Genomic DNA, 14999 nt, shown 5'->3' on the forward strand with positions numbered 1-14999 from the left:
TGTGAGATGAGACTGCTGTAAAGAATGAATTTAGTCAAAACTAGCATATTTCTATATATTTTTACTTTTGTATCACTATAATGGGAAAAACAGAGCAAAAATGCATCTCTTGCCCARTGGACCTTGCAGTTTAAATTCAGGATGAGAGGCAAGAGAAGGATGCTGATAGATGGATGAGAGGTGACAGCAAAACAGTKAGGCAATGTTGGCACCTGACTGCAGCTTGTTAGGCTCCAGTTTCCAATATAATTCATTTTTAGCCTGATTTTCTAAGGAATTAGAGCTATGTAATTGCAGTGGTTGCCTGTCTGTCTTTCCTGTCCACCTCTCAGCCTCCTAAAGACTCTTGAACCTGTTGACCTGTTTTTACCAAACATGCCAGAGATTTAGAAGTCTCAAAGACATTTTAACTCCTACAAGCACCATAAGATACCAGCGGCTGTGCAGAACAGAGCGTGGCGAAGGGCTGACCCTGAGGAGGGGAGGAAAGGGCAGCGCAGCCCTCCTCCCGTGCAAGCAGCAGCGCTCAGCGGCTGAGCAGCGTGTGCGCGCTGGCGCGTTAGCACGCAYGCAGCTCTCAGCCTGCCAGAGCATATGCTGCCTCTCGACCTGCCAAAAAGGTAGAGGCGTTAGAGGAAGGTGAAGCTCTGCAGTGAGGAATTAGGGAAAATGTAGGAAGCAGCTGAAGGAAYCGTGGGAAAGAACAAGGGCGATGGAGATGCGGGCAGTTACATTAGCGGCGATGCAGAGCCRGGGAGGAGGCAACCGGGATTATTGCGGTGTGGGTGGATTTGGGGGCATGCGTGAAATGGCCTGTGAGAAACCAGACCGTCCGCAAAACAACTACGGAATTTTTGCTCGCATGACATAGTTGTGTGCTAGACTGAAAAGCATGGCAACTAAGGACCTTGATTTAGGCAAAGAAGAGACACAGCTGAGTCAAAAGCAATTCATTGGCCCCATTTGTAGGAAATATATTTACGGAAAGGTGAACACATCATTCACCAAACCTTTCAATCTTCTACTTCTTTGCTAGAATCAGTGATAAGACTGTTAAACAGTGTATTTTTGTATTTCTGTAGCAGAAGTATTTTGGAAATCCCATTTTGAGCTGTATCTGCAGAGCCATTAGAGAGGACTTTGTGCTTCCAGTATTGCTGTCGCTACAAATGCACATACACATAACTAACAGGAATGTTCCATTCCGGCTGTGCTTCACTTGCAAATGCTCGCAGGCTTAGAAACAGGGAACCATCCTTCTTTGCTTCTGCCAAAGATAAATGGAATTTTCTCACCAGTCACTTACATATAGTAGTTATGAAAGACAAATAAGCCATAAATATTTTCTATTGTCTTCTGTGCACTTTCATTCCCACCCAGTCCATAAGAAAGCTATGAGTCTGATGTCCATTGCTATAAGTTGCCTTGAATCACATTAGACACCTGCCTGCCACCAGTGCTACGTCACCGTGCAATTATTTCTGTTCATTGTGTTGTACTACATGAAGAGGTTAGACCACATTTGTCTCTAATGACTACTAATTCTCTTTTTTTTTTTACACACTTTTTAAAATGTCCCATTAAAGTGCCACRTGAATTAGGGAAGCCATATAAACAGCAAAGAGCTTATTCTTTACAGCAGGGATAACATATACACAAAGAAGTCCAAATTCTGATCTCAGGAGGGCTTTTTGGCAACTTTATTAGAGTCAATTGTATTTCACAAGAGCAATTGGGAGTGGGATTGGCCAGCAGAGAATGCTAGATAAAGCTTAATTCATTGCATGGGGTAGGTCAGAAGATCATACTAAATGCTTTATTCAAGATTATTGCTTTATTGCACCATGCAAGAAAAAAAAAACAGCTCTTCCTAGGGTTATGTTTTACTTTTCTGGAATTCAAATTCATTGTTGCATGCAAAAAAAAAAAAAATGTTGGGCATAACCTAGTCCAGAGAGTGCTGTGAGCTACTAAATCATTCCCACTCCCCAAATAATTTAATCTGGTCATATGGAAACCATGCTGAACTCAAGAAACATGGGTAGGAGATTGGCAGGTGGCCAGGCAGCATAAACCAAAGGCTTTCTGTCCTTGGGGTGGGAAAGCTACATTGTTGGCATGAGCTCTAAAAAAGTCAGCATCAGGAAGTATCTTGGCCAAGAGGAACTTGGCACAGCATTATCTTAAGTTTTGCTGAGGGACTGTGTATGCCCTTTGAAATCRTAACATCTGTGGAGGAAGGGTAAAGTGCGTAGATACAATGCCGTTTTATGGCAGCCCTGCTTAGTCAGGGAAAGCAAATCCACAGTGAACCAATGCAGCCAGCTGGCTTTTGGATGAATATAATTGTGGAAGGGATCAAAAAGCTAGCTAGTGCTCTGTCTTCTTGGGTAACAGTAGCGATAYGAATTTCTGAGCATTAGTGAAGCTTGCAGCTGAAGTACCTAGGTGTCATTTCAGCAAATACTGAGCGCTTTTTGGATTCTTAATCATCACTCTTAATGATTCATGACAGCAATGGATCATGACAGCAAAGGATAACAACTCCACAAAAATGAATGTGATGTCTGCAAAGGTCTCGTGAGCAAGCCAATACAATGACAAAACTTGGAAACAGAAGAATCTGAAATTCAGCATGCATAAATGGAATAAAGACTGAATACTGTGCTTTTGTTCACAAAATGAGGACAGAAACTGCACACGTTTTGTATTTGTATGACGTTTCCCATTGGATTCAGTTACTCAGCTCGTGGTGTCACTCTCCGTGCAGTGCAGAGCCACGGCTAGTTCTTGCTCTGAAATGGGCTGTGCTGTGCAGCACAAATGCTCATTAATGATATTTCATTACTATTGCTYAGGTTATTGCACTTTTTGTTTTGCCTTTACTGAACATTAGAAAATAAAATTCATTTTCTGAAAAGGATCGGTTACAGCATTTCCGTAAATGCTGTGTTTACCACAGTGACTAGAATCAGCATGATTATAGAAACACGGCCAACTTATCCATTTCTAAAAAGCAAATTAAGGTAATTGCTAGCATTGTACCTCTCCTTGAACTTCCCTATGTAATTGTCATTTTACAGATACCTGCTTAAAGACAAAAAATGCTCATCCTCTCTCTCTTTCCCACTCTTTGAAAGAACTATAAAAACATCAAGGAAATGACTTTAGCAAATATAAAATATTGACTTCAGAGCCACTATTTCAAATGCTTTCCAAAAACAGAGAGAAATAATTATTTTTTAATGTCTTTTAATAAGGTCCTTGGTGTTTCTTTGGAATTACAGCAGTGGGCGACTTCCAGCTGGCAATGGTCCTTCTGGTGAGTATTAGCTTTAAGATGTGTCTCTGGCATCTAACAGCTGCCTTCAGGAAGACGTACGTGGCATTTTGGTTTGTGTAATTTCTCTTCGCCGTTGCTGTGCCGTTGTTATTGCTGCCTGGAGTTCATTAGCTGRACCAGGAGATGGCAGCAATGCAAGCTGCTTTTGTGCCTGCCTTTCATAAATTACATTTCGTGGTGAGCGGGGCAATCACTGACAGCCTGGTGCCGGGCACAACGGTAGATGCTGGAAGATGTTATGACGTAAAGTACGGAAAGAACTTCGTTCAGTTCTCAGGATTTTAGAGTCTTTTTTTTTTCAATGTCTAAGTTACAAAGATCAGGGATTGATAATAAAAAAAATTATTGAATGGCATGACTTTCCCTGGTTAGCACGGCTGAAATACTCCAAACTAGTCTTAAATCATTGATATTCATAGCAAGCAGCAAGTAGCACTTGACTGTTGAGCAGAGGAGGACTGGCGTCCTACAGAGGAATCATAAAGATCGTAAATGTGGTTTGGGGCTGCTGGATTTTGACATGCATTAATGATTAGGTGAGAAGAGGCGCCGGGCGTGAGCTCTTTGGGTAGCTGTGTTTATAAAACCTGTGAAGCAGCACRGGGAGAGCCAAGGAGAGTGGTTCCTTAGCAGGAGCAAGCGTTTACACTGGCACGTTAACATACTCTGAGGAAGACARCTCTCATTTACCCTTCTAAATACGGACCAGCCTTTGGGGCGACGCCGCTGCTAAACTCTGCTGACGTTGGGTCTTGCGCAGCCGTCAGGATTCATCTCKCAGGATAAAGGTGTAAGTGTCTGAGGGCCCTGGGCGACAGGCTGCCGCTGGCGCACGTTGTTGTCCTCACAGAAGTGTCTAACACCTAAAGTTTTGGCTAATTGCTTGGTTTAATGAGGTAACAGAGCAAACCYCATTTACAGAATTGAATCTGAACTRGATGGTGCTCTTTTCATTCGTGAGAAGTCAGTCATGACTACTGGAAACAAATGGTGCAGGGAGGGTTTATGAGGCTTTCTGGAGCTAAAAATGCTAGTATTTCCAGAATGAATAGATTGTTTTTTGTAGCCACAAGCCATTCCAATCACAGTAGATATTCCTGAGAAATTTTTTCCTTTTAGAAATTAAAGATACACAACCAGTGTCTAGACGTAATGAGCTCCATTGCATGAAAATCTCACTCATACTGCTTGGAGATGCAACTAGGTCATGGATTATTTTGATGTAGAGCACCTTGATCTAAAAGAAGTACCAATTAAAAGGAATCTCCTTTAGTTACATAAAACCCTGGCTCTACAAAGTTCGTTAATTTGCAGAACAAATGAGCACAACCTCTGGCTTTGTTTGAAGTTTAATTATTCCATGCCTGAGAGCACATAAGCGTGAGGAAAATGCACTTTTGCACCTTTAATTCTTGCTGTGGTCAGTCTGTAAGAGAAGGGTATTCTCTTAAGCACCGCAAGTGCCATTACATGCTATTACTACTTGTGTCCAAAACGTTATTAGAAGCTACAGTGAGGATTCATACAACTGGAGTCTATAATAGTCTAATATATAAAATCTGTCTCTCTTCCTTATTTCTAGCCACTCAAGTGCCTCAAAAGCAGCCGGAATTACATTTTCAGCATGTCACTCAATGCAGATTTAAATGCAGGCTTGTTGCTCACACCGGAAGACTGATCAGCTCTCGGCAATGCCAGCAGACAAAAGGGATCTTTCTCTCTTTCTCTGTCCTAACTAGTGAAAGCTCCAAAAAAAAAAAAAGAAAAAAGAAAAAGAAAAAGAAAAAAGAAAAAAGAAAAAAGAAAAAAGAAAAAAGAAAAAGAAGAAGAAAGAACAGAAAGAAAGAAACGAAGAAGAAACCCCAAAGAAAGTTTTGTCTTTCCTTGTCACTTGACCAACCTATCGCTCTCCTAGCAATAGCAGACATTGGGCTGCACAGTATCTTGTGATAGGAGGCAAGAGCTGTTGGCAGGAGGCAGGGAAGAGGCAGCAAAAGGCTGAGCAGGGCTTCACTGCTGACCCCCTAGCAATGGGCATTTGGCTCTTAATGACAGTCCTGGAGGTGCCGTGAGGTGCTGGCACCACTCTGGCCTGGGCTGTTGCTCTCAGGGTGGACTCACGCTGACAGCACTGCTATTACCTCGCTATTACCATGTTTAATGACCYGCTGCATGAGACACCATAGTCGTTGCTCTCTCGTGCCTCTGCTGCAACATTCATGGTGGTTCCCATTAGATGAGCATTTCCTGGGCGTTTCAAGCCCCCAGKGAATACCAGGGCACCTCCCCTGCTGGGTGGCTGACAGCGTTCCTGCTGACTGTAGCTGAAAGYCATCACAGCAGACTGCATGGCCACCGCAGAGGGCTTGGTGAGTCTTTCCAATAGCATGCATTTGCAATTTTTCTGCACATATATGCAAAATATATGCAATTTGCAGCATATTTGTCAACAGTTTCTTTTGGAGATGGGCATTTACACAATGCTTTTCACGTTGAAATTCTGTTTTTCTTCAAACAACCTGCAAAATTGCTTGCATGCTAGCGAAAAACCCTCTCTAGGACAGGGAGAGCAGTGTCCCACTAAGACTAAGAGTTTGTAGTTCCGTATCTTCGAGGCTCAAACCCAGCAGGGAGCCAATGAGAGTCTGAGGCAGCTGCGCTGATCGGTGTGCCGGGGTGTGGAGGACGGCCCCAGATGAAGTTAAGAGTTGCAACAGGCAGCAGAGGCTACTGACCTGGCATAAGTGTTGTGGTTTGTCACATGTCCCTGAGCAGCTGGTTGTGAAAGACACTGTTTAAACAAAACTACTGTGTACATTTCCATTCCAGGACCTGTCTGCCCAGATTCTTATTTTCAAAGCGTATACTTGAATGAGTCACTACTGTTGGCCAGCATTGACACCAACTGGAAATCCTGAATATTATTGCCCTGCACATCACTTGCACAGGAGATTTCTGCATGGGTTGCATCCTATTTCTGCTCCATTCACACCCTCTTTTCCCTATTTACATCTGAAATTACTCCTTTTCTGGCATGAAGGAGTCTCAGATACCTATAGGACATGAATATATCTCCCTGCAGAGCAAAAGCATCTCTATACAGGTGTTTATGGAGCAAATATTAACTAGTTAGTGCTAGCAATTTAGTGCTCTTAGTTTTATTCATCAATGCCTGAAACGATAATGCAACTTTTGTATCCAGGAGTGAATCTTCAGCTCTGGGATTTACGTATTTGGCTGAGTGAAGCTATTCCCTACACAGAACTCGATAGTAATTTCTGTTTGTTTATGTTTGCCTGTAATATGATAATTTTACACCATTGCATTCAATCATTTCAGAATATTGGAGGAACATTATGGACATCCTTGGGCAGAAACTGCTTGATTTTGAGGACAAMCAACCAGAAGGGAATGGTCAGAGCCCCTAGTTAACATATCAAGCAGTTTCAACAATAGTTGGAATTGTCCACTGCTCAAAATACAAATTGATAAAATTTTTCAGTACAAAAAAGTACTCATCTCAGCTCTTCTCAGTGTAAGTTCAAAGTGTTTAATTAACTCTGAGAGAGAAAAATGGAAAAGGTTGAGATGGGATTCAAAGTGGCCATGGTGCAGAGAAAAGGAAATGAGGGAAATGAGCCCTTGAAGGAAGAAAAGTGTACTGAGATACTAGGCAATGTAAGGCCTTGGCGTAAGGGAGAACTTGGAGACTGTGAATCCTTCAAACAGGCAGGGATGGGAAGGGAACACACAGTCATCTTGCAGGAAAGAGGAATGCAGGAATGCTGTAAGTAATCTGGGCTGTATCAGGACTTTAAGGTACAACAAAGTGTACAGCCTGTTACTAAATCATATTTGCTTATTTTGACTTGGGCCATGTATCTACCAGCTCCCTTGATAGAACAAAAAAATATCAACTCTCTTCTTTGGAAATGACCTTTGTCACTCCTCTCCCTGTCTTGCTCAACCAGCTCTCTGTAAGCCAACAGCCGAAACAATCTTTCCCCTCCAACAATTAAACACTCCTGATATTTYCAGTTTTTGGTGCATAGAGAAGCATGAAGTCTGAATACGACTCATTCTGCAGAGCATGGGCTTTGGCGGGTCCCAGCATTGTGGTGTGACTTGAAGTGACAGATCATCTTTCAAGTAGACAGCAATAACTCCACTGACTGAATGATGATAGGACTGTAATTACATGAAACCTGATAATAATTTTATTATTAGATTTTCCTCTATTTTCCCAGAACAAATGTACAATTAAGAAATGATACTATTGATATTTGCTTTTTTAGTGGCCTGTCAAAAGAATAGGCAACAAGTATGTGGCTATTCAACACAAAATAAGGACACTCAACAGGAATATCTTGTTTTGGGGAGCAAGTACACAAATATTGCCACTAATCATGAGGACACAARAAACCAAGAGCGTGTTAATGAAATTTAAAATTGCCATTTAAAGTGGGAGGTTTTAAATATTGCCCAGCCTGACCATGAGGTCACGCTGAAAAAGAAGTAAAATCTAACAATTTGAAGTGAAAGGTCATGGAATTCAGTATTCACATGAATTTCAGATCGAAACTAGGGAGCTAATGAACTGTAAATCATGGGGAGGAGGGAAATAAAGTATAGGATTCAGGCTTGTTGATGAAATATGACGGCAAAATATTTTAGACAGAGTATTTCCAACTGATAAAGAAGTAGGAAAGCTATTTATAAGACAGTGATGAGACTTCATCTGGAGTACTGGTCACCTATATTCAAGAAAGATAAATTTATATTGGAATGCTATAGAATAATATATGGAATCCAGTCCTGCAGACTTCTAGACAAATCAGGAGATAAAGAGCAATGGCATTACAGCTGGATTCATACTGCCCAACTTCAGGTATTTTACTAAGACGTCTGAAATTATAAGCATAGTCACCTCAGACTCGTGTAGTCAATGGAAAGAGATGGGCATCTCCAGTGAATCATTCAGCATACATAAGTTCTGACTAGGCTCCTAAATTAGACATTTTATTTCAACATTTTAAGCTAGGTAAAATGAATATTGCCCTAGGGAATTTGTGTGGGGCCTTAAAAACAAAGGCTAAGAAAGGAAACAGCTGCTCTTGGAAGAGTAAACACCACAGAAGGGGTGAAGGACAGGGTTATCATAAGGACAAATAGATAAATACTGGCCATGAATAAATTCCCACATGAAGTCAAAAATTTCTAGTGAACAGAGKGCGAGTTTGGAGACAGCCTTCCATATGTAGATGGGGGAACAAGATACTTGACTAGAAGTAAATTGCAACTCAATGAATTAATGGAAGAGGTTATATGAAGGAGATGCCTGGAATAGCACACATTTGGATTGGCAGACACAAAAGCTCCCTTCCAATTCTTTGTGCTATGTTCTTTTATTTGGATTTTTCTAATTGAATACAAATGAGAGCAATCATTTATATCTACATTAAAAGCGATGTCTTGCAAAACTGGATGTGTTTTGGCAAAGAATTAAAGGAACATGCTGCTCTTTTATCATTGCTTATCTGCACTGTGCAGAGAGAGAGGAAAGGACAGCAAAATCTACTTCCTGGAATCGGAATTACTCAAGAGGAGAACAACCAAGAAGAGCTACAGCGCTGAGTTTCTGCGTTACCTCTGTTTTGTTACCTGCAAACTGAATAAAACACTTGTGCCCTCTCAGAGGAGGGAGGCCTATAGCCCCAAGCAACAGGCAAATGCATCACAAGGTACTATTTAGAAGGAATTGAAATGCTWGGAATATGCTGCTAGTTGTCACCAACATATGGAGGGTGTACAGCAGTGTATAAAACTGATGGCAAATTAGTTAAGAGTCCTGCTTCATGATTGTTGCAATAGTGGAATATCATGGTCCATGGATTAGCCCCATATGCAAGCCTGAGGTGGCTGGAATATACAGTTAAAAGTTTCCCAGCCAGTATAAACATGGACTATTGACTGCAGCTGTGTGTCTCCAAATGAGACAGTAGAGCACAGGCAGGTACCTGGCAAACAGCTAGAAAAGGACTTGGGGGCAAATATGCAGTGGTTTTGGTTACAGCATTGGCAGAAATGACATTGGGAGTACTGTATTCTGCTATTTAATCCTTACTAWTTTTAAAGTGAATGAGCCTCTAAATACATTGCTTGCAAATAATGGGACAGATTCAGAGACATATCTGATTCCCCTAGMAATTGCACTGAATATTGGCTAACTACTTGGGTCAAAAGTGTTATTATGCAACAGAAATAGGTTTGCTAAGGGGAACAAGATGTGTACTCCTGATTATCATATCACATGATAGGGGAAAGGTTGTGTCATATTCCTCCTATTCCATCCAGCCCTAGTATTTTGAAAATCATTTTGGAGGAMGAAAGTTGTCAAAAATTTTAGGTTTAAACTTGAACCTGGATCTAAAAAAATAWTTTTCAAAAAATTACTTTCTTTTAGAATGGGAAAAAGTTGATGGTTTTCCTCAGTAATACTCAGTATCATAATCACTGATATTAGGAAACCCAACAGTTTGCAAAACAGGCCAAAAAACAAAGTGAAGTAAGACAAGYTGACAACACACAAGTTCTTAAGAGGCACAAAACACTTGCTTTTACAACACAGCTTTACAACAGCACCAGTGTTTATTACTCAAAGTTGTTTGTTCACTAAAACCCCACAAGAAACAACAAATCTAGAGTTCCATACAGGATTTTTTTTTTGTTCACCCTATTCTAACAAAATCTTACTAGCTGCAGCAAAATGTTGTTTGCAAGGGCTTCAGGTTTGACAAGGAGTCTTTTCTTGTTTTTTCCATTAGGGGGATAGTTGCACTGTGATGCTGTTATTGCCAGGGAGAACGTTTGTGGTCAGTTGCTATAGACAGTGACAGTCTAAGTTCAGAAGTCCAAGTTTAGACATGAAATTAATAATGGCATATGTACCAGAGAGCTTTATTATGCATTGTTTCTTCATGACTTACCAGGAAAAATTCTCACTGAGGTCYAAGAAAATTTGGCATGAGTAGGTCATAAATATGGAGTGAAGATTTACTCATGCTCAACTGCTCAACTGATWTGTATGTGATTTCTCTAACCAGGCAAACAGGGATATCTCTGCTGGACTTACTAAATCCATCCCTCATCATAAACAATTGAACTTATTTCCTGATTAATTGCCTTCCCCCTCCCCCCAAAAAAAAAAAAAGTCCTCTGTAAGTCCATACTCATGCTGCTGCTGAAATTAGGGAAAAGACTAAGGGTTTCTTTTGCCTTATCTTTTAGTACTGGACTGTAGTAAGGGAATAGTTAGGCCCAGGTATCCCTTTCTGCAGCCACCTGTGGACATCAGGAACTTCTCTCTATATTTGAATAGTTACTTCTTTGGCTAAAACTCCAAAACTCCCAAAGGCTCTAATTACAGTTACCCCAATAGTTATCCTGCCTACACATTTCATTTTATTCTGGACTTGGGTTTCTTAGATGTTTGACCAAAACTGGTCAGGCTTCCAAAATCTTAAACTGAAAGGACTTCCAACCTGTATAACCTTTGCTGTAAYGTAATACCCCTGAAATATTACAGCGGAAACTGTTTAGCTCTGGAATACGCATCCTAGCATACAAAGATGCAAGAAACACAGCTCTTGGCTTTCCATCTATTTTTATTTGAAACTTGTATCTTACCATTGCACATTATTGATTCATTTCTCTTATGATCACTAGCTCAGACATTTCATTAATCACTCTGTAAGAACTAACCAGATATATTTTGCATATATACCTGGAAGTAGATACATGTGTCTGTTCTTTGCCTTCATAGAGGCTGTGCCTAGACAGCATCCTGGTGTCAGGCACCTTCAGAGTGAAGGACTAGATGATCCGCAGAGGTCCCTTCAACCTCAACCRTTCTGTGACTCTGTGAAGACCTGACAAAAGGCATCCCTTCCATGTCTTAGTATTTCTCATCAGGTATAAATAAGATCATGTGCCCTACCTATATGAAAGAAAAGAATGGGCTGGCTTTGCCTACAGAGTCAAGTAAGTYGCAATCAAGTATACCACTGTAGTGACTGCAGGCAGAAAGGGGGGAGGTTGTGGCTATAATTAGTTATGGGCAGATTTATTTCGGGCAATGAGGCCACATATCAACATTGAGGACATTATTTTGGAGCAGTAAATGTTCCAGAGTGAGGCTCATGGCAGTATTAATGGGTTTGCATTCAAAAACTTGTCAGTACTGGTGGGTCATTTCTGAAAGCCCGCTAGTTAACAAAGAAATACAGTGTAAAACAGGCAATTTGGAGTACTTCTCTCAGAGACTGCCTTGGCTTGGCCTGTCTTACAGCTTTGTACCCCTTTCTTGGTTCTGGGATTTTTCATAATCRTGAGAAAGCTGATTGTGCAATACAAGGTAACTACTACAAAACTGACACTCTCTTTTGTGTCTAAGGGAGTCCTAATTTAAGAAACAGCAGAAAGAAAAAAGAATCCAATGGATTTTGTTTGCAAAGACAGCAGAATGATCACACCAAAAGGAAAGGAAAACATACCTTCATGAATTGAGGATGCACCTGGTTCCCAGAATTCTTAGTTCCTCACCTTCATTTCTGACTTCTTTACAGCATTTAATGGTGTTAACAGAGCATGCTTGGCTATGTCTCTTAATTGTTCATTATATGATTTACATGTCTCTAGAGCCATATATATATCTCCTTCTGTTGGGCTGGAGCACTCCATTATACCTTTTTTCAGGGCTCTTGTCAGAGTTAAGCTGCCTGTGCTCAAGGCCAGGTCTGCCATGGTGCAGCTGTGTGGCCTTGGATCAGATATTGCTATGTGGGAAAGGGCTGTGAGAAGCTGGGACCCCTGAGCTGCGCTGGGGAGTTGCACTTGAGCTGAAGCACTCACCCTTGATACTTGCCTGAGCTACATTACAGATACACCAATGTTTGGCCATGTTCCTGCAGATGCTGACACTACCTGGCTTGATCTCACACCTGCCTCGTCACTCCAGGCTCATCTGATGATCCTAGACTGTTGCTGCCCCTGGTTACTGTCACTGGACCTGACTCTGACCTCGACTTGCTGACTTGACTTCCTGCCTTGACCTCAGACCTGCCTTGCCACTGTGGTGACTAGGGCTGTCTGGTGATCTGGACTCTCAGCTGAACTGGTTACCACCCCCAGACCTGCTCTGCTCTTCGTGTTTGAGTGCTGTGGGACAGCACTCGTTCGTTCCAAGGCTGCTGCCCCTGCTTGCCTTGCTATCAGCCTTGGCTCCTGGCTCGCCTTCCCTGACAGAGCTGCCYGCCCTTGCTGCTCCCTGAAACACTTTTCCCCAAAGGATGCTCCCACCTACTGCTGCTGTCATTTGTATCACTTTTTCTGTGGCACTCCTGATACCAGTTGTTCCAGCATAAGCCAGAGAATAGGCACACCAATTTCTTACACCACGTGACTCYTTGTAGTCCAAGATTTTTGATAAAAAGTAGTCTTGAACCAGCCCACAGGCAATGTGTGATGTTGCCAAAATTCTAAATTGAGATAGTGTGCAAGAAGTCTGTCCTGTGACACACAAACTGTGCAAAACTAAGCAGTGATATGCAGTATCTTTTGTAAGATCTCACTAACCTGTTGTTCAGATACCCAAGAAATATTGATAATCTGGACATAGTGTACTATTTCAGATGTCCAAGCAGATTTAGCTCTTTCAAATTCAAAGCAGTCACAGATTCTTTGTTCTCGTCACCTCTTCTGACTTAGTTAGATGCCTGAATCTGGCCACACTACCTTATATCTTAGCAACTGCTTTTCTCACCTCARCTGCAATGTTCTTTCCTCTGCCTCTCCAAGGGCTTATCTCCACCTGTCCTTGTCAGATTATCTTCAACCATAAAACGGCTTCAACTTCKCATTCCACTATAAATTACTAATGTTAACCGTTGCTCCTGCTAGCTACGTGAAACCCAGCTTACAACAYATACATGTATACATGCACAGTTCTGCATGAAGTTCAATGTTACACCTAATCCATGTTGGCACCTTAAGACAGCATTGTTGTGAGACTGGGGTGTCAGCAAGATGGCAACAACAATTTTACTTAAAGCTAGGCAAAATGGATCAGCTTGTGCCTCTGAAAAACGCTGAATTTATATATTATGAGGGCAAGGATAYAGGAAGATGAATGTGATTGACTGTACTGAGATCATACCGCATTTRAAATACTTCTACCATAGAAGTTTCCACTGCTGTTATTAAGAATTCCAGTTTATCCAGCACGGTCACTTGTTCTGAGTCTTGTGTTTGGGGTAGAGTGACGTCTTCTGTATTTAATTAGGACTCTTCAGCCTACCTGCCTGGAARGCTGCCTTTTCCTCTAACATTTCACAGGAGCCATCCTGGAGGAGTGAAATTGGTTCTCTGAGACAGTCTGGTAGTATTGTCCTGTAAATATTSWGTGTGTGTGTATACATATATATATAYACACGTGTGTGTGTGTGCATGTGTGTATATACATCTATTTATAGGCATATGCATCCACTGTATTTATTTACTGGCTTTTGTCTCTTTTTTGCTGTTCTTTAATAGGATGCCAAGAGAACTGATCAGAAGCTATATAACCCGTACTTAGGCCTGTAAGTGACACGTGARCAGTTTCAACCCTTCTGGCATTCCCCACCAGCTGTATATCGCAGCTGCCGCAGCAGATCCTCCCCACGCCCCAACACTGCGCGGACGGCCGGGGCTCAAGCATTTTCAGCCGGCTCGGGGCCGCGGCAGCCGCTCGGGCCCCCGTTACGGCGCCGCGGGCCCGCGCCCAGCGCCAGCCCCCGGCGGCAGCCCGAGGCCGCGGCGCCGGCGGGCCGGGTCAGCTCGGGCCAGGCCGTCCTGCCGCCGCCGCTCCCAGCATGCAGCGCGGCGCTGGTGACGCCAAAGCGCCCCTCCCCCACCCCGCCGCCCGCCCCCGGCGTCTTTCCCTCCCGGCGGCGTCACACGTCACGGGCCCGCGCGCCTGAGTCACCCGCTCGCTGCCGCAGCGCTCGGCCATTGGCTGTCGCGAGGGCCCGCCGCTAGGCCCCGCCCCCGCAGCCCGGCCGGCGATAAAAGCCGCGTCGGCGCCTCCTCTGCGCCTTTAGCCCCAGGTGTCTGAGAGGAGAAAGATGCATCGATTCCGCTCGCGGGCCTTCACGGGGATTTCTGCCTTCGCCACCGATTCGTCCTTCGCCTGCTTTCGCCAATCACCCCCGCTGCCTCGGTTCGGGAAGTCAGCCTCGCAGAGACGTTGTAGTAAAAAGCGATCCTGCTCTTCTATCGGCTGATTGTCGCTGATACCCGGGCGGGGGGGAGCGGAGAGACCAAGACCCGGAGAGGGAGCGGAGGGAGCCGAGCCAAGCGCCGCTGCGACCATGCCCAAGTCCAAGAAGCGGGGGAGCAACCACCAGCGCGGAGCCGGTGAGCGCGCGGCTGGCGTCGGCTGGTGGGGCTCCGCGCATGCGCGGCTCGCGGGGCTTGTGGGGCGCGTAGTCGGCGGCTGCGGCGCGCCCCAAGGGCGCCGGCCGAGCGGCCGCGGCGGGGAAACTACTTTTCCCGTGGTGCCTCGCGGCCGCGGCGGGTGGGCCGCCGCCCTGCGCCGCTCCGCGCTGGGGACGTGCGG

General features: G+C 43.6%; 1 protein-coding gene across 2 annotated transcripts in view; it reads left to right on the forward strand.

Annotated features, from left to right (window-relative positions):
* The first annotated feature begins 14660 nt into the window (after nucleotides 1-14660).
* The window catches only part of IFRD1 (interferon related developmental regulator 1), a 12562-nt gene continuing 12223 nt past the window's right edge, over nucleotides 14661-14999 (forward strand). For both annotated transcript variants that reach the window (XM_085318548.1, XM_085318547.1), the window contains exon 1: nucleotides 14661-14797. In XM_085318548.1, the coding sequence (XP_085174674.1) occupies nucleotides 14752-14797 (46 nt within the window). In that variant the 5' untranslated portion in view covers nucleotides 14661-14751. The remainder of the gene's footprint in view (nucleotides 14798-14999) is intronic.

The sequence above is a fragment of the Rhea americana genome, unplaced genomic scaffold (genome assembly GCF_003343005.1).
Source record: "Rhea americana isolate MKP2758 unplaced genomic scaffold, rheAme1 scaffold_54, whole genome shotgun sequence".
Classification (NCBI taxonomy): Eukaryota; Metazoa; Chordata; class Aves; order Rheiformes; family Rheidae; genus Rhea; species Rhea americana.